Source organism: Monomorium pharaonis, chromosome 8 (genome assembly GCF_013373865.1).
Source record: "Monomorium pharaonis isolate MP-MQ-018 chromosome 8, ASM1337386v2, whole genome shotgun sequence".
Lineage (NCBI taxonomy): Eukaryota > Metazoa > Arthropoda > Insecta > Hymenoptera > Formicidae > Monomorium > Monomorium pharaonis.
The window spans coordinates 14,300,369-14,320,459 of NC_050474.1; the positions used below are offsets into that span (position 1 = coordinate 14,300,369).

Genomic DNA, 20,091 nt, shown 5'->3' on the forward strand with positions numbered 1-20,091 from the left:
TAAGCCCTCACTCGGCGCCTCAGTCCTAAATACCCTAATTAATCTGATACGGTAACGCGGAAACTAGAAAAGAAAGAAATAAACGTAAAACAAAGTCACGTCCCCCTCGTCTCAGCGAGGAGGAGCCCCAAATCGACCCCCTCGGTCGAGCTTACGCCCTTGTGACGAACGCGACCGGACGCGTTACGTCACAAAATACATTTGATTTGACTATTTACAAATGTACCTTTGCTCACGAATGTGTGCGTATACAAAGATGAAGGCTTAAATGAGGCGAATGTCCTCTCTTAAGGCCATCGCACATGAATTTCCGTAACCATAAGCATAAGACGTAAACATAAACTTAAGAACCGATCAGTAAATGGCTATAGATCTGAACATCTCAGTAACATTAGAAATAGCTGTAAACTTAAACATAACATAAATTCCAATCGGTTGGAATTTTTACTTACAAAGAATTAATATATGTGTATATGTACATAAGTGATTACTACTAAAAAGTTGTGGCACATCTTTATTCTACTCGATTTATGTTCATTGCATGTGTATACATACATCTGATTTATGTATAATAATTTAATATTTAATAATATTAAAGTACGTATATTTATATGTAATTTGAGTGATTGCGTAAAAATTTTTTTATTATAATACGGATCTGTTTTGCACAAAAGTATAAATATAATTATTAATGATAATTATTTAGAATACAAGTTCCACCTCGAATATCGATAAATTTATGTTTATTCGACGCGTTTTGACACGAAACGAAAGAATCTGGCAAAAAATGTGGCGGTCTGCTTCGTAAAACAAAATATGAATCGTTAAAGTTGATGACTTGACAGGTTATAAAATCTGTCATAAAGTTATAATTAAAACTTTAGTTATAACTGTTTGTAGTTTTGGTTAAAGCAGAGAATATAAACTACAGGACAAAATTAAAAGAACAAAAGTTTGAAGTAGCGCCGAAGTTCGTAGAAGTTGAACAAAAAATCTGAATTTTTTATATGATATAGCTCAAAGTATCGAGTTGATCCCTGCAAAATCTCCCCGCTGTGGGTCCAGTAGTTTCAGAGTTATGCCCCTCGAAGCAACTCCCGGTCAAAAACAAAAGTTGCAAGGTTGTAATTTGTAAAGTACAGGACTATCTAATGAAAAACAAATCAGAAAAATTTGGAAATAGGCTAAGCCGGTTCTGTAGGTGTCGCTCAGAGTGTCCCTGGTGCGCCCCAATACCGCTATCCCTTTTCAACTCTGATTTGTAACCTCTTAAGACTGACAGCGTTTTGCGTTGCGTCTGTCCAACCGAGAACAACTCTCGAGCACGGCTGGGCTTTAAAATCGTTACATGTCAAATGTCTCACCCTTCTATGACCTTTACCACTCCCCAAGGATAGGTTGGGCAACCACTCCTAAAACTAATCAGCACTCGCAGATGCCACCATGCGTCCGGAAAATTTGGAAATGTGCTAAGCCGGTTCTATAAGTATTGCTCAGAGTATCCCTGGTGCGTCCTGATACCCACATCCCTTTTCAATCCTTATTCGCGACCCCTTAGGACTGACAGCGTTTTGCGTTGTGTCCGTCCAACCGAGAACACCTCTCTAGTACCGCTTGGCTTTAAAACCGTTAAATGTCGAAAGTCTCACTTTTCTATGACACTTGCCATCTCGCGAGGGTGGGTTGAGCAACCACCCCTAACACTAATCAACATCCGCAGGTGCCTCCATGCGTCCGGGAAATTCGGAAATAGGCCGAATCGCACCCGTAGAGGTCTTTGGTACTCTTCCCTAACCACGCACGAAATCCACCCCTTTTAATCTCTACCTGCTACTCCTTCAGTCGAACAGAGAGTCGCGGTTGCGCTAGGCTACAGGTGATCGCTTCAGGGCACAACTTGCATTCGAGATAAAAAAAATCCTTGTTCTCTCCAGCCATTTTCTTTTTGTTCCCTCTTTTGTGTTAGGTTTCCTTCTTTTCCTAGATTTTCCGTATATGCACCTTTCTTTGCTTTATGCCTCTATCAGCTAACACTTCGTCTGCGTTTTCGTTCCCGATTGCTATTTTCATTTCCCTTGAAAAACGCATTACTTTTCCGTGTAATCTCTCACATTACTTTCATATTTTTTGTTTCTTATTTTACTTGTAGGACAGCAAAACATTGTTAAAACAAAACAAAAAAATTGTGAACACAAATTTATTGCTCTAATACGTCTGTACAAAAAACAAAGCAAATAAGAAACAAAACATGACTTACAAAACAAGGAAATGAGAAAACGGAAAAATGAGACTTTTTGGTCTCGAATGCAAGTCGTGCCCTGAAGCGATCACCTGTAGTTTAGCAGGGTGGCACTCACTTGGATACGGTTCAAATGGCCACGGTGCATTTGGACACTGCATTTGGACACGGTGCATTTGGACACTGTGCATTTGGACACAAAAGAAATTTTATTAAAAATGTACAGAAGTTATAAGCACACGTAAAATTTGGTCACCGGATATTTGCACACGAAAAAATGCCCACCGTGCACTTGGACACGTAAAATTTGCACACCATTCATTTGCACACTGCTCAGTTGCACACCGTTCAATTGCACATCATTTAAGTCGCAAACCCATGTGGTGCAGTGAATGCTTTACACACACACACGCGCGAGCACACACGCACGCACGCACACACGCACACACACACACACACGGGGAGATGCAAAGGGAACCTTGCAAACACATTGCAAACGCAGCCATAATGTATGAATATTTAATATGCGTTTGATTGAACGGTATGCAACTGAACGGTGTGCAAATAAACAGTGTGCAACTGAACGGTGTGCAAATGAATGGTGTACAAATGATTGGAGCACATCTTTCAGTGTGCAAATGATTAGTGCGCATCTTTCCGTGTGCAAATGATCAGTGCGCATCTTTCCGTGTGCAAATGATCGGTGTGCATCTTTCCACGTGCAAATGAGTGGTGGGCAAGTGAACGGTGTGCAAGTGAATGGTGCGCAAGTGAGCGGTGTGCAAGTGAGCGGTGTGCAAATGAATGGTGTGCAACTTTTACATGTCCAAGTGAACGGTGAGCATTTTTTCGTATGCAAATATCTGGTGGCCAGATTTTACGTGTGCATGTAACTGGTGTAAATTTTTAATAAAATTTCTTTGTGTTCAAATGCACAGTGTGCAAATGTACCGTGTCCATTTGAACCGTGTGCAAGTGCACCGCTCCTGTTTAGCACAACCGCGACTCGCATTGCGATTGAAGGAGTATCAAGTAAAGATTAAAAGGGGTGAATTTCGTGCGCGGTTAGGGAGGAGAGCCAGAGACCTCTACGGGTGCGGTTTGGCTCATTTTCGAATTTTCCGGACGCATGGACGCACCTGCGGGTACTGATTAGTATTGGGGGTGGTTGTCCAACTTACTCTCGTGGGGTGGTAAGGGTCCTAGAAAAGTGATACTTTCGACATTTAACGGTTTTAAAGCCAAGCGGTACTAGAGAGGTGGACGGACTGTTCTCGGTTGGACGGACGCAACGCAAAACGCTTTCAGTCCTAAGGAGTCACGAATAAGGGTTGAAAATGGATGGGGGTATCAGGGCGCACCAGGGACACCAGGCACTCTGAGCGACATTTACAAATCCGACTTAGCCCATCTCCGAATTTTTCTGGTTCGTTTTTCGCAGATTATCCTGTACTTTCCAAGTTACAACCTTGCAACTTTTGTTTTTGACTGGGAGTTACTTCGAGGGACATAACTCCGAAACTACTGGACCCACAGCGGGGAGATTTTGCAGAGATTAAGTCGACACTTTGGGCTATATTATATAAAAAATTCAGATTTTTTGCTCAATTTTTACGAACATTGCGTTACTTCAAACTTTTGTTCCTTTAATTTTGTCCTGTACTTTATTTTCTGCTTTAACCAAGTATAAATACAAAAAGTATTTATTCTTTTATTAGTACAATATATTTTGGTTAAAGCAAAGAATAATACTTTGCATTGAACTGTTTGTGCTTTTGGTTGAATTTATTTTGTCAGGTTTCATGACCTGTCAAGTGTCAAGTCGTCAACTTTAACGATTAATATCTCGTGTCACAAGGCAGACTGCCGCATTTTTTGCCAGATTCTTTTATTTCTTGTCAAAACGCATCGACTAAGCATAATTTAATCCATATTGGAAGTGAAGTCCGTATTCTAAATAATTACCTTATTAATTGTGCACGTTCCTTTAGATTTAACTATTTTAACAAATCGGAATTTATTATATTGTATTTTATTTATAAAAATATATGTACAAAAATTATATCTACCACACTATATTGTACTGTACTGTAATTACACTAACATTTTAGTAAAATATTACATATTTTATAATGTCAACAACAGTTTAATATGCTTAAAGTATAATTTTAAAAAATGTAACATTTTAATAACTTTAGTAGTAACCAATATGAAACTTTTTTTCAATCCGCCAGTGAACAATGACAAATTGGAAAATTATTAAATAATCAACAGTACTGGCCCAAGTAATGTTTATTAGTAAATGTTCATAACGTTTCGGCCTTAGCTTAGGCCCTTATCAAATGATAGTCTATAAACAAAATACATAAATTTAATAATATACTAACATTAAACAAGAACGGATGTGATAAAAGTCATTCACAGAAGTTTAAATGTGTAAAATCTACAAGTATACAATTACCTTGAATTGAAAACGCAGCTAAACTTTAATCATGTACATGCACCGAAGATTTTCCCAAAGAAACCAGCATGTGGTAGACTATAATAGAGTAACTAATTAGAAAATTAATTGCATTGACATACGATAGAGCAGTTGAGACTTACATTTAATATGAGAATTTTTAATTGCATTGACTGTTATAACTAAATGCGTCACGTTTCACGATGAGTTTGTCAAATTTTTTATATTGAAACATAATTAATAACGATAAAAAAAGTCTGCACACCTTATCTTGTTAAACGTGTCGGAGCGACTGAACGTTCAAACATACAAAATCAACAAATGTTTGTAACGGGAATTTTCAATGCTATGACCGCTAGAGTCATTATACGAATCTGTTGTCAAGCTCACATCGAAACAAAGATTAAAAAATCAAAGACGATAAACATATTAAACAGTACTTATGCGTCAATTGTTAGAGGAAGGAAAAAAATATATATAAAGTTACTAATTCAGGGGAAAACAATTGTAAGAAAAGTAAAAAAAAATAAATAAGTAAGTAAATGAGTTAATTAAACTAAAACTAAGTAAGGTTTATAATTTTGTCATATTATTGCCTTTATGACAAAATTATAAACCTTACTTAGTTTTAGTTTAATTAACTCATTTACTTACTTATTTATTTTTTTTTACTTTTCTTACAATTGTTTTCCCCTGAATTAGTAACTTTATATATATTTTTTTCCTTCCTCTAACAATTGACACGTAAGTACTGTTTAATATGTTTATCGTCTTTGATTTTTTAATCTTTGTTCCGATGTGAGCTTGACAACAGATTCGTATAATGACTCTAGCGGTCATAGCATTGAAAAAACCCGTACAAATATTTGTTGATTTTGTATGTTTGAACGTTCAGTCACTCCAACACGTTTAACAAAATAGGCGTGCAGACTCTTTTTATCGTTATTAATTATGTTTCAATATAAAAAATTTGACAAACTCATCGTGAAACGTGACACATTTAGTCATAACAGTCAATGCAATTGAAAATTCTCATATTAAATGTAAGTCTCAACTGCTCTATCGTATGTCAATGCAATTAATTTTCTAATTAGTGACTCTATTATAGTCTACCACATGCTGGTTTCTTTGGGAAAATCTTCGGTGCATGTACATGATTAAAGTTTAGCTGCGTTTTCAATTCAAAGTAATTGTATACTTGTAGATTTTACACATTTAAACTTCTGTGAATGACTTTTGTCACATCCGTTCTTGTTTAATGTTAGTATATTATTAAATTTATGTATTTTGTTTATAGACTATCATTTGATAAGGGCCTAAACTAAGGCCGAAATGTTATGAAGATTTACTAATAAACATTACTTAGGCCAGTACTGTCGATTATTTAATAATTTTCCAATTTAGTAGTAACATTAATATGTATGATATAATCAATATAATAAACGATAAACATACTTCGAATCTAAAGATATATATTATTTTAATATTTTTGGATTTTTAAAAATAAATGTTTGAAGTTATAGAGTTTTGAGTTATTTACAAAAATATATAGATTTATAATAATATACCTAAGTGTTACAGACAAACGTAATTCAGGTGGTAAAGCTCTCCAATGATGTTTTTGAAGTTTTGGAGATATCATTTCTAATAACATGTAAAATGTATCTACTGTCATTCTAGTATAGCGGAAAAACATTATACTATCATCTTTTAGTTCTTGAAATAATGCAAGATAATCTCCTTGTTGAATTCTATTTTCATTGATAGGTCTCATCCAAAATCTTCTTTTACGTCGGTTTCTCTTCCATGCAATGCATAATGCACACCACCGAATAATTGTTAAAAGAAATTTAGTATCTTTTCAAATGTCCATCTCTATAAATAAATTTGTTTAATTATTAATGTTATATAATTATTTACATAATATAATTTTAATATTATAACTTTTTTTAATTTAACGTGCCGTCGACTTAACGTAGGCTCGTCCTTTGACACATATATTTCTTCTGACTACTTATTATTTTCTTGTTAGTATCTTGTATAGAATTCACTTTTTTATATGCTTTCCTTTTCTTCTTTCTATGTCTTCTTTTTCTTCTTAACCTAATCTATAACCTAAAACCCAAAACTTTTCTTCGCGCCTCGACCCGTCCAGGGTTCGAGGCTAAACTCTCTTTTAAATTATAAACTATGTTTATATAGGTATATCTTTATATATTAATAATCTTTTAATATTTTGTAAAATATAAATAAAACATTTCACAACTATTTATATATTTCTTTTTCTATTTCTTTTATCTTCTAAAAGTCATTTATAATTGGTTATAAATGACTTTTAGAAGATAAAAGTCATTTTATCTTCTAATTATATTTTATGTTTACTGTTACGAATATCTTATGGATGTTCTATGATTGGTTGAATTGTTCTATCTTCTGATTCCATTGGCTAATTCTTACGTTGTGTCTTATGCTTATGGTTACGGAAATTTATGTGCGAGGGCCTTTAGCGTTATTCGGAAACGACATGGACGTGGCGGACATTTGACTCCCTGTGTAAGGGGAATGCGAAAAGTAAGTAAAAGAATTTTTACAGATTTGTACAGATTTTTTTTTCTATGTAGACTATTATACACACACATAGACATATTTATTTATTATGTATATAAAGCATTCTCTATCAAATCAGACACTCCCCCCTGTTCAAAAATTGAGGCCACCTGGACAATTCATCTGGGGCTCATTTTATAGTTATACATATGTAGTTTTATTTAGACTGTGGCCTTTTGAAAAATCAATATGGCGGACGCCAATATGGTGGCCGAACCCTTACGGAAAAAACACTAATTTTGAGAGTTTACACTCAAAATTGAGTGTTAATACTCGATTTTGGGAGTTTACTCCCAAATTTAGGTGTATACGCTCAAATCTTGAGTATTTACACTAAAGATTGAGTGTTTATACTCGAACATTGAGTGTGTACACCCAATGATTGAGTGTTCATATCAAAGTTTGGATTTAAATATTGAATATTTGAAAGTATACTCTCAACATTTGGATACGACACTCAATAAATGAGTATACTTCCAATATAAAGTGTGAACACTGAAACGTACACTCAACATCTATCGGTTGAAGGTATACACTTAATATTGAATGTGCACTCTCAAACATTGGATTAGAAAATGTTAAATAAAAACAAAAGCAAGAAAAGCAAATTCAACCGAGATTAAAATTAATCTGCATTGGTAGAAATGGACATAAAACGAATATCTAAAATAAACATTCAACTATAGAGTGTTCAGCTGGCTTTGAGTATTAATTTCAGTATTACTTTCAACTTGGATGTTTGCCATCTAATTGAGTGTTAATTTCAGTGTTATTCTTAAATTTAGGATTAACATTGAAATTAACACTCAATTAGATGGTGAACATTCAAGTCGAGAGTAATAACACTCTAATTAAAAATAAATTAAAGAGCGAAGTTGAGCGAACACTCAAGTTGAGTGTTTACACTAAATTGAGTGTTTACCCCTTGTCCCAAATTATACTCAACTTGAGTATTTTTTTAAGTGTTATTTTTAGTGTTTTTTCCGTAAGGGAAGTCTGCAGGTAACGAGGTACGACAGATGAAATCGTTATTTAGAAGTTATAAAACAGTTTCGATTGCCATAGAAATATGTGTTAATGGATTTATTTAGTAGCTAACATTGAATCTATGGAAAAAATTAAGTTTTAGTTTATCCCAATCCAATATGGCGGTCAAACTATCCGTAAAAGTTACAAACTACGTTCAATTTCTATGAAAATTTATATCATGATACATTAAGATGTTGATCATCAATTAACAATTGAGATGTCGTATTTATAATAGTACGACGAATACGGCAGCTTTATATTCGAAAAAATGCCAAAAATTATGAAATCATACAAAATCTTTCCAATTACATATTTTGGTGCCCGCGATTTCTTAAGTATTCCTAAGTAGTTGTGAGCTGCAGACTCCAAGTATACCGTTAGATTTGATTTTGGTCTATCAGATCTAGTTTACGAAATACGGCATATATGCCTTTTTATCCGAATAAGTCTACAAACCAATAAAAAATTATTTTATTTATAACCATAAGGACATTTCTGGTTATACTGGTCGACAAAATGGCAATTGTTTCTCCATTTTGATATTGAATAAATAAATGCAAGACAGGTGGTCTTTCCAGCAGTGAAGTCAAGAGAGACAGATTGTCCAGCTAGTGAAGGCAGAAGAGGCAGATAGTCCGGCTAGTGAAGGCAGGAGAGGCAGACTGTTTGGTCAGCGAAGAAAAAAATTACTCTGTATGCCTTAGAAAAAATTCTACTCCATATGTAGCATTAGAATATCGTTCGATAAATAAATTTTTTGATGCTAGAATGGTGAAAGAGTGATTTTTTAAAATTTCGGGTACAGGTAACGCTGATTGGAACCTCTTATTTAGGTGTCTTGTTGATTTGTCGTGATCAACTTTGCTGAAATAGAAAATTTTAATATGTTTTAAGTGATTTTTTGCCCAACTGAAGAGAGCTTGTGATGTTAAAATAGCCTGAGAAGGCTTAGCTAAAAGACTTGCTCTGTATGCCTCTCGTTTAAATATAGCTCCGATACCGTCGTAACCACTTTTACCGTATACAGTTGCAAAAAAAATCAACATCGAAATCTTTGTTATGATTAAGAAGATTAGTCATTTGAAATCTGTTTTTAAAATGTTGCTTAGCTCCATCCGTAATATATATTATTTTTTAAACATTTTTCTTGATTTCTGGCATTAATTGCTTTTGTATCGTGTAAGTAGCAGCAGTATCATGCCTTACACTATCTGACAAAAAAAATACAACTTTGATGTTTTAGTTCATATTTTTCTTTATAATAATACAGCGGGAAACACAGTATACACTGTTAATGGTTAAAATGAAAAGCTTGAGAAGCATCTTACACAATATATAAATAATTTTCTAAGAAATCAAACATTACGAGTACTTCTTCATTACGTAAATCAATTTTCTTTTGTGAAATAAATTGTAATTGTTGCTTTGCAATAAATAAGTGGGGTTTAAGAATTTGTAATTTATGACTAAATTCCTCAACAAAATCAGTTACGTTAACAGTTACGTTAACTGTTTGCATTGTTGACCTATCTGTTCCTGTCCACGTACTGAACCTGATCAATAGATGCATTTCTTAAAATTTTAATATTTCAGAGAATTTCGTAATTTCTGGACAATTGTTACATTTATCGAGATAACAGTTAGGTGTAGGGGTTTTACAGAGAATTAATTTTAAACAGTCGTGATAATTACAAATTGGATTGTTGAAATCTTTTGTCAATGTGGCAATATTAATTGCATCCAACATTAATTTGCAATTCTGATGAATCGTGCGTACACAGACCGAGTGTGCCCCACTTGCTCCAGCCAGTATGCAATGTTTTGGTCGGAGCTTTGCGAAAGTACTAAAGCCAACTGGTTTATCGGGATGTGATTCTTTAAATAATATATGTAATTCTTTGAGATCCATTAACAAAAAACGTTTTTGTACCTTAACACGCTCGCCATCAACTTCCACCGACATAATACCTTTTACCCCCGGCATAATTCTACTAATCGAATCGTCATTATAAAAGTCATTTATTTTTGCAATGGTAGAATCTGGTAACGTTTTACTCAGCGAGAAGTAGTCGTGAAAACGACTGTTTGCGAACACCCAAACTTAACTTACTGCAAGCTGAAGTCGTGAAAAGAAATTTTGAAAACTACCTGCAACCAAGTGTAATCTGTTTTAAACGCTTTTTCAAAATCTAGCAGTCATATTTGATCAACTACGTTCAAATTTTGTCATCGTAATAACGAAATCATAATCAGAAATCTAAAAAATAATAAAAATTCATAAAAATTTGAAAGTTTATTAATTTTAATAACAAATTTTAGTTTTTAAAAAATTTTTACATTTAGACACTATGTTGTGTCCGGCGATATTTGAAAAAATGTTATAATAATTATTTTGTAATCATTGACCAAAAGATTGTAGAAACGGGAAATTCTTTAAAATTTTTTGGCATTTTTTTCGAATATACAGTCGCCATATTGGATTTTGTCATACTAAATACGACGTCCCAATTGTTAATTTATGATCAACATTTCAAAATGTATCATGATATAAATTTTCCTGGAAATTGAAGACAGTTTGTAATTTTTTAATGATAATTTGGCCGCTATATTGGATTGGGACAAACTAAAACTTAATTTTTTTTATGGACTCAATGCAAACTACTAAATAAACCCATTAATACATATTTCTATGACAATCGAAACTGTTTTATAACTTTTAAGTTACGATTTCATCTGTCGGATCTCGTTACTCGCAGACTTTAGCCACCATATTGGCGTCCCCCATGTTGATTTTTCAAAAGGCCACAGCTTAAATAAAACTACATTTGTACAGCTATAAAGGAGCCCCGGATTAATGTCTAGGTGAACCCAATTTTTGGACAGGGGGGGTGTCTGATTTGACAAAGAATGCCCCATATATATACATATATGGTATATATATATTGTCGTGTCGGTAAGATCTACACTGGAAATTCTTCCCGGAGGAAATCAAGAGGCTTTCACTTGAACACAATTTATTTGGACACCGTTCACTTGGACATTGTTCATTTGAACACGAAAAGGAACACACATACGCGTGCGCGCACAGGGGTGGCCTACACTAACAAGGGAAGTGTCCCTCACCGATTTTAATCCACTTTGAATATGTTGTAGAACATAAAAAAATATTAGATCCATATTTTTTTTAGCGGCGTATCTCGACGTTTAGGGTTTGAAACCACCCCTAGAAAATAACGCAATAAATAATTTTTTCGTTTTTGGCAAATATTTTTGAAAATATAAGGTTTATATTGAAAAAAAATGTTTAATACAAAAGTTTTATGGCATTTTATACTTTTTACAATGGTGTATTCATATTTTTCAAAAATTTAAAATTTTTAATTTACCCTTAACCCCACGCCCTTTTTTTGCAACATTTTAAAAATTTTGTAAGGACAAAAATTAAAGAGCATTAAAAGCCGAATCCATTCCATATATAATAACATATGGGTTCCACTATTTCCAATTATTGGCAAAACGAGATGATAATCTCGTGCTATAGACGCCGCGCTAGAAATAGTGTTGCGTTATTTCTTTAGTCGCGTCACACTCAATAATTGCCTCTTCTGCGTATAATTTTATATTGGAACATAAAACGGATTAATCTTAATTACATAATGCCCGACGTATTGCACGATATAAAGCATAAATATATAACAAAAGTAACATATATGCGTATGTGTACGGTATTGCAAGAATTAAAATAAGAATTAGAATAAAGATGATTTTACCTCTGCAAGCACAAGTATATTTAAAAAAATATATTCGAGGTGGCAAAGATTAATCAGTTCAATTAGTGTTAAAAATAGTACAAAGGAAAATAGTTCTGACTATCACATGCATATTAATATATATAGTATATTCTGCATGCTACATTTATTCGCCCGTGTCGCATGCAATATCCGTGTCATGTGCAAAATGTAAGAAAGATAGAATTATGATGAGTGAGAAGACGTGATATCGATTGACCGGTGTCCAATATCCGTTTCACTTGCACTCAAGCAAGAAACGTCATTAGTATCGAGTGCGAGTGAACAAATGTTGGAAACCGGCGAATCGGTATCACGTCTTCTTATTCAACATAACTCTATCCTTCTTGAGCGTACGGCGTTGGTGAAGGATGTAACACCGGCGCGATTCCCACTTTTTTTGCTCCTCCCTGTTTTCACTTCACCGCGCGCCTAGCACACGTACGGCGCTTCGTCTGTGTGGGTGATCGCCGCGTTGGACTCCGAGAAACACCATTTCTGCCGGCGGTTACATCCGTGTTGTGTGAAAAATATATAATTCGTGTCGTGTGCAAAATGTACATCCTTATAAATGTATATAAACATAACGGAAAGCTGCCTTTCCAGCTCGTAGTTAGTAATGTGAACAAGTATATTAGATAGTATATTGTCAAAAGTATTGTTCTTTTGTGAACATGTAAGTATCTGTTTTTAATTTGTATTACTTTTTATTCTTTTGTCTTTCTTTACTTTAATATTATTAAAATTATAAGAATACGTTAAATCATTACTATATATGCATATAATGCAACATAATAATATATAGAAAACAGAAACGAATGGAGCAAGAATTAAAATACCAATTAGGGTAAAAGCCTCGATTACTATGCCCCGATCAGTTACTGTGCCCTAGTTTTATTTTTGCTTTTAAAAAATTTTACGAATATATATTCGATAAAGTAAATAATTTTCGCAAAGTACAAACTGTATTTTACACATTAAAAAAGGAATTATATAATTTTCTTGTTATAATGATATAAAAAATTAAATGTAAATTTTATGTTAGTCGAATTGGTGATTTTCTTACCTTTCGTTTATTGAAATACTTAAGACATTACGTGTATAAAGAATTATAAGTACCTATATAATTAAGATATATATTTAATATTTCAGCATGCTTCAATTTAATTCATATAATGTGATATTTTTACTTCTGATAACCTTCAATGGTATAAATTATCCGAATACTCCGATAACTTTTGCAGGAAAGACGAATGAATGTAAAAATTGAACATATGCTGTTGGAAGTAAAAAATAATTTTAATTTGAAGAGGAAGAAACTTTAGATTTTCACGATGAGTTTGTGATTCCAGAAGCAGAAAAAGTGGATTTATTAGAGACGGATAAAGAGAAAATCTATATTCCAGAAGAAGTGATTTGCGATTTAGTTGAAAAAACAATATCAACTGACTATAAAAGGCAAGCTGTGTAACACTGGAAAAGCGGTAAGACAAAACTAAGATCGCTTCAAGGAGATAGGCAAAAATTTAAAAATGTTACATCGATACGACAATTACGATGATGGAAAAACCAAATCATTCAAGGTGGTAGTAGGCTGGAAAAATTAAAAAAAAATTTCTGAATACATTAGACCATTTTAATGAAACACTTGATAGAAAAATTATCATTCATGACATTGACATCGCTCGATGGGCTTCTCGAGCACAAGAAATAGAAAATGCGGCGAGATTCAAAGTTTCAGAGAGATGAGTATAAAAAAAAAACACAACATTGTGTCTAAAAAAATAACAAAATTTATTACAAAAAGGTCTCTACTATCAAAATCTGATTTAGAAAATAAATGCGATACATTTATTACAAATGTAAAATATTATATTAATCGATGCGGTGTGGAAAATATTTATAATTTGGATCAGAGTGGATTTCAGTTAAAATTTCATTCTGGTCGTACTTTAGCTCAAAAAGGTATTAAAAACGTAGAATCTGTAGTACAGTCTATATCAGCAACCACGCATAGCTATACAATTCAACCGACTATTTAGGCAGATTATTATCACCTCTTTTTATAGTATTAAAGGAAATTACAGGAACATTTGGTACAAGAAACATTATTCAACGCGTCTAATATCTTCATTCAAAATCAGGTAAATTAACAACAAATCATGTTAAAACTTGGCTAAAGGAAGTATTTTTTCCGAATCGGGCCACAATCAGTATTGTTGTTAGATTCGTAGAATGGATATTGTCTTAACATAATTTCAGAAACTAAACCAGATTCTGCAACAGATATTGCTTTCCTAACTATTCCGGCCGGTACAATGGAAAAAATACAGCCATTAGACGTATACGGATTCGTTTGTAGAAAAATTTTATTACATACTTCTTTGATACTATTATGTTGTTGGATTTGGCTTTAGATCTTTAGATAATAGAAATAATATATTGGAATTACAATCATTAACACACAATCAATTCTCGTCGCCCAGATTTCAAAATGTATTTAAATATGCGTGGACTAAAAGTGGATACGTACAGAATGTATACGATAAATACCTGCAGGCTTTACCGATAGAATTTGAAACACCAGTAGACTTTTGTTTTAAAAAGAATTCTAAAGTAATGCAATCTTTGTGACGAAATAGCCATAATAACTTGTTCTTGGTGTAGAAAATCGCTTTGTCTAACACATTTTTTTCATGAACATCATCTTTGTAATACTTATGTGCCATAAATAGAAGACATATATAAACAAATTCTGTATTGATTTCTTTAAAAAGGATGTATTTCTAGATTATTAACACTGATAAGATTTTAGCAGTTTTCCTTATCCATGCAACAAATATTGATATTCTTTTACTTCTGCCTAATAAAAATTTTTATTGTATAAAATTATGTTTGTAACAATTATTTCAACTTCTTTTTCCTTTTTCTTTATTCTTTTTTTTATTTTTTCTTTTGAATATTTTTTAATATTTTATTTCATTTTTAATATTAATATTTCAAACTTATTAATTTAAATTATATTATATTATATTATTTTTATTATCAAAGTGTGCTATGTGCATATAGTGTAAATAACATTATTATGCAAATAGTTATTGCAGTTTATATTTTATACTTTTCTCTTGATATGATATTTTGTTACATTATATTCGTATTTTTCAATATTAAAAGAATATTTTGCTTTATATTAATCTATATTCGCATTTGTAATAGTGAAAATGTACGTACGCACATACGCATATACGTTACTTTTATTATATATATGTATATGCATTTATGCTTCATATCGTGCAATACGTCGGGTACTATGTAATTAAGATTAATCCGTTTTATGTTCCAATATAAAATTATACGCAGAAGAGGCAATTATTGAGTGTGACGCGATTAAAGAAATAACGCAACACTATTTCTAGCGCAACGCTTATAGCACGAGATTATCATCTCGTTTTGCCAATAATTCGGAATAGTGGAACCCATATGTTATTATATGAATGGATTCGGCTTTTAATGCTCTTTAATTTTTGTCCTTACAAAATTTTTAAAATATTGCAAAAAAGGGGGTGGAGGTGAGGGTAAATTAAAAAATTGAAATTTTTAAAAAATATGAATACACCATTGTAAAGAGTATAAAATGCCATAAAACTTTTGTATAGAACATTTTTTCATAAACCTTATATTTTTAAAGATATTTGCCAAAAACAAAAAAATGCGTTATTTTCAACCCCTAAACGTTGAGATACGCCGCTAAAAAAAAATATGGACCTAATATTTTTTTATGTTCTACAACATATCCAAAGCGCATTAAAATCGGTGAGGGACACTTCCGTCAGTTCCCTTGTAAGTGAAGGCCACTCGATATCATACGTCGCGTTGCGCTGGCACATTCACATTTATGTGCCTTTTTAATTTTAGTAGATATTCTAGCTATTTGTTTTACGGTAATCGCAATTATTGATGGTCAATCGGTATTTTACTTTTAATCGCTTTACAATTTGTTTCGTCCTACGCTTAATTCGCGTTACAATTTTATGTGTGTCGGATTTACATTAATACGGCGATAAGCTGCATGATGCGGCGATCAGCTGAGCCTCGCGGTAGGTCTCGGCGTCGTCTCAGGTTTCGTTGTTATCGCTGACGCGTAAATCAGTCAGTTGTCCAATCTTTTGCTTAGACAGCAAGTGCTGTCTAAGACAAATGCGTTAATTATCGGGCGGATTGCGCGGTGCAATGCGCCCGACCGATTTACGTCAGTGTGTTACTGACACCTTTTATTGTTGTGAGTATGTCACTCACAATATTCTAAAAACTTCAACTTTATTTAATGTAAATTTTCCTAGGGGAGTTAAAATCCTGACGTGATATAGTAGTAACTCTTTAAAAACCAAATGGACACTTTCTATGCATTTTTCATTGCCACAATTTCTTATATTACAGCAGAAAAAAATTGTAGAAAGGTCATTCCTTATATTTTCAGGGTTGCTCTATCAGAAGCAGTTGTTAAAATTTCGAAAATTTTAGTTGTTCAAAAGTTACAGCTTGATTTTCAACAAAAAATCGAAATTTTTTCGAATTGTTTTTAATAAATGTACAATTTACTATCGTTTATGGTTTTTGAAAATCAGGGGAACGTGGATATATCGCGTCTTACATGTCTAAGTTTTCGAAAGGCATGCATCATTTTTAAAAAATTATGATGGTGGAAACAAAATGGAGGCAAATAAGTCGGCATTTCTCAAATTTCTCTATTTCTGCTGAATTTTAATGTAGTTATAAATGAAAGATATAGAATTTTACAAATTTCTTGAATCAAAATCTTTTTTTAGGAAAAAAATAGTTGATCCAAAATGGCGATTCAAAAGACGTATTATGGTGGTAAAAAACCAATATTTGTTTAGAAAACCTGATACCGTTGAATCCAATCGAAAAGTAGTTGCTTTTCACAAATGTATGTGTATATATCTATGCAAGTATGTGTCTATGTATATGTGCGCGTGTGCGTACGGATACGTGTGTGTTTGCAGTTATGCACTCACGGATACATGTATTTTTTACGTTTCATAGCCGTCTACAATCAAAGCTGTTGTCCAAATCTTAAATGAATGTAAAGAAGATTTGCTTTTGTTTTTGGGTTTTTATTTTTTTATTTTTTGTGTTTTCAATTTTTTTTTTAAGTCCTTTTTATTTATTGAATACTTATCTTTCTCTCACTTATATAATATATTGATAGATATTTCTTTCATTTTTTTTTTAATTTATGCAAATTGTCAAAACAAGTTTTGCAAAAATATTTAGTGCATTTATTCGCAGTATAACTGAATTCAGACCTGACACTTTGTATTCGAACAATACTTTTTCTTATCACCTTTATTCAATTTGTGAGATCGTGCATTATTTTCTTTAGCTTTTTTCAAATAATAATTAATCAGTTATATTTATAGCAAAGTCCTTTACAATATGTTTTTTCACGAATATAGCAAAGTCCTTTACAATATGTTTTTTCACGAACTGCGTATTCAATAAACAAAAATTAAATGTTCAATAAATAAAAAGTATAAAGAAAACAAAATGAAAACACAAAAAATTTAAAAAAATGAAAGAACAAAAACACAAATGAATCTTATTCACGTTCATTTCCTCGTGGTAAGATTCGGACAATGACTATGATTGTAGACGAATAAAAAACATAACAAAGTACATGTATCCGTGAGTGCATAACTGCAAACACACACGTATCCGTACGCACACGCGCACATAGACATAGACACATACTTGCATAGATATATACACATACATTTGTGAAAAGCAACTACTTTTCAATTGGGTTTAACGGTATCAGTCAGGTTTTCTAAACAAATATTGGTTTTTTACCACCATAATACGATTTTTAAGCCGCTATTTTAGATCAGCCATTTTTTCTGAGAAAAATAATTTTAATTCAAGAAAACTGCAAAGTTCTATATTTTTTACTTATAAATGCATTAAAATTCAACAAAAATAAAGAAATTTGAGTAATATCAACCTATTTGCCTCCATTTTGTTTCCACCATCTTGATTTGAAAAAATGCTGCATGCCTTTCGAAAGCTTAGACATATAGAACGCGATATATCCACGTTTCGGTGATTTTTACAAACTATAAATAATAGTAAATTAAAGATTTATGAAAAACAATTCGTGAAAATTTCGATTTTTTGTTGAAAATTGAGCTGTAACTTTTGAACAAATGGAATTTTTGAAATTCTGATGACTGCATCTGGAAAAGCAACCTCGAAAACGTAAGAAATGATCTTCATACAATTTTTTTCTGCTTTAACATAAGAAATTATAGCGATCAAATTTGCATAGAAAAAGTGTCCATTTTGTCCTTAAAGGATTAAATAAACTTCAGATTCGGTTTCAGCGACCTAAAATCCATAAGAAATATCTGATCTGAATAAATTTCCGATAAAAATTTTATGATTCTGTGTTATAAACAAAAAAAAACTTTAAAAACTTAACTAAACTTTAATAAACTTTTCAAAAAAGGTATTTTACATGTTGCAGGAGAGCGTTTTTTATTCAAAAAATTTATATTTTTATTTAAAAAAATTAATTTTTATTAAATATCGGTCGATATCCTTGTCATATCTGGGTCACAATGGCTCAACGTATTTTTTCAACGGTTGCCGAACAGACACTGACACTTCCCTCCTTTGGACAAGCGTCTCTATCTATAATAGATATCTGAAATTGATTTTAGATGGCATCACAAGTTTACATTTCGAAGCATACCGAAAGATATCTTATTAATAAGTCATCCAGCTGAATCATAGTGACCCAGTATGACAGCCTAGGGTTAAAAGACATTTCTTTAAGAAAGCATTATATGTGTGTGATCTTTATAGTAAAAATCTATATTTTATTGTTAGTGGCTCTAAAACGTTTGGATGATTTGGAAGGTGCCGAAAAATCATTGACGAAAGCACATGCATTATCTCCTCAGGATCCATTAATATTGATTAATTATGCTGTAGTGCTTGACGCTCGTGGCAAACAAGTTAATGCCACTGAAATTTTAACAGCACTTAACGATATTATGGCAGTCGTTGAGGTCGATGTACAGGTAATTTAAAAATCACATGATTACATTTCAATGTTACATTTTAATTACAAAATATATTGTAACACATTAATTCTATGAGATATTAGAAAAACAAGATCGATGAACGAGCTAATCCAAGATGTTAAATATAATAGATCTTTATTAACATTTAACATCTTGGATTAGCTCGTTCATCGACCTTGTTTTTCTAATATTATTGTTTTGCATAATCGAGCGTTTTTACATACAATTTCTACGAGATATCATATTATATAGATATCACAAATGGCAAAGAAATTATCAAAGAGATTACAACATGAAAAAATGGAATTTCACATTGGTCAAAAAGTGCCAACAGAAAAATATGAAGAACAACAATTAAGCGCTGACGAAGTTTAAAAATCACATCGTTCGTTGTGCGACTGTTAATCGTATTATCTACAAAGCTATTTTAAGAAAAGAATGAAAAAGTAAATAATAATAAAATTAGTAGAAGTACTGTAAGTTTCTATTAGATAATGTTGAATACACAAATAAAATGTAAAAAATTAATAACACGCATTTATTTACTGTTTATTAAAAAATATATATATATACATTCACGTCTTTATGATCAACGTTATCCCGATCGTCGTCACCCAGGACCGCAACAAATTATAAATATTGAGAAAAAATCTCGTGTAATAGTAAATCGTCGCCAAAGACAGCGAAACCGAAACATTAATAATAATGACCCAAGGCTCTCGCTGTTTTGGGTATGGTTCATCTGAATCCTCACATTAATACTCGGCACATCGAACGTCAATTAGGGATTCCTCGATCAACCGCTCATCGTTTGTTACAATCCGTTGATTATCATCCCTACCATATTACACTGGTTCAGGA

General features: G+C 32.4%; 1 protein-coding gene across 1 annotated transcript in view; it reads left to right on the forward strand.

Annotated features, from left to right (window-relative positions):
- Nucleotides 1-19,757, forward strand: part of LOC105836806 (Bardet-Biedl syndrome 4 protein homolog) — a 222,488-nt gene extending 202,731 nt beyond the window's left edge. Inside the window, exons 9-10 of the mRNA XM_036291580.1 lie at nucleotides 19,034-19,227; nucleotides 19,483-19,757. Coding sequence (XP_036147473.1) covers nucleotides 19,034-19,227; nucleotides 19,483-19,605 — 317 coding nt within the window. The 3' untranslated portion in view covers nucleotides 19,606-19,757. The remainder of the gene's footprint in view (nucleotides 1-19,033; nucleotides 19,228-19,482) is intronic.
- The last annotated feature ends 334 nt before the right edge of the window (nucleotides 19,758-20,091 follow it).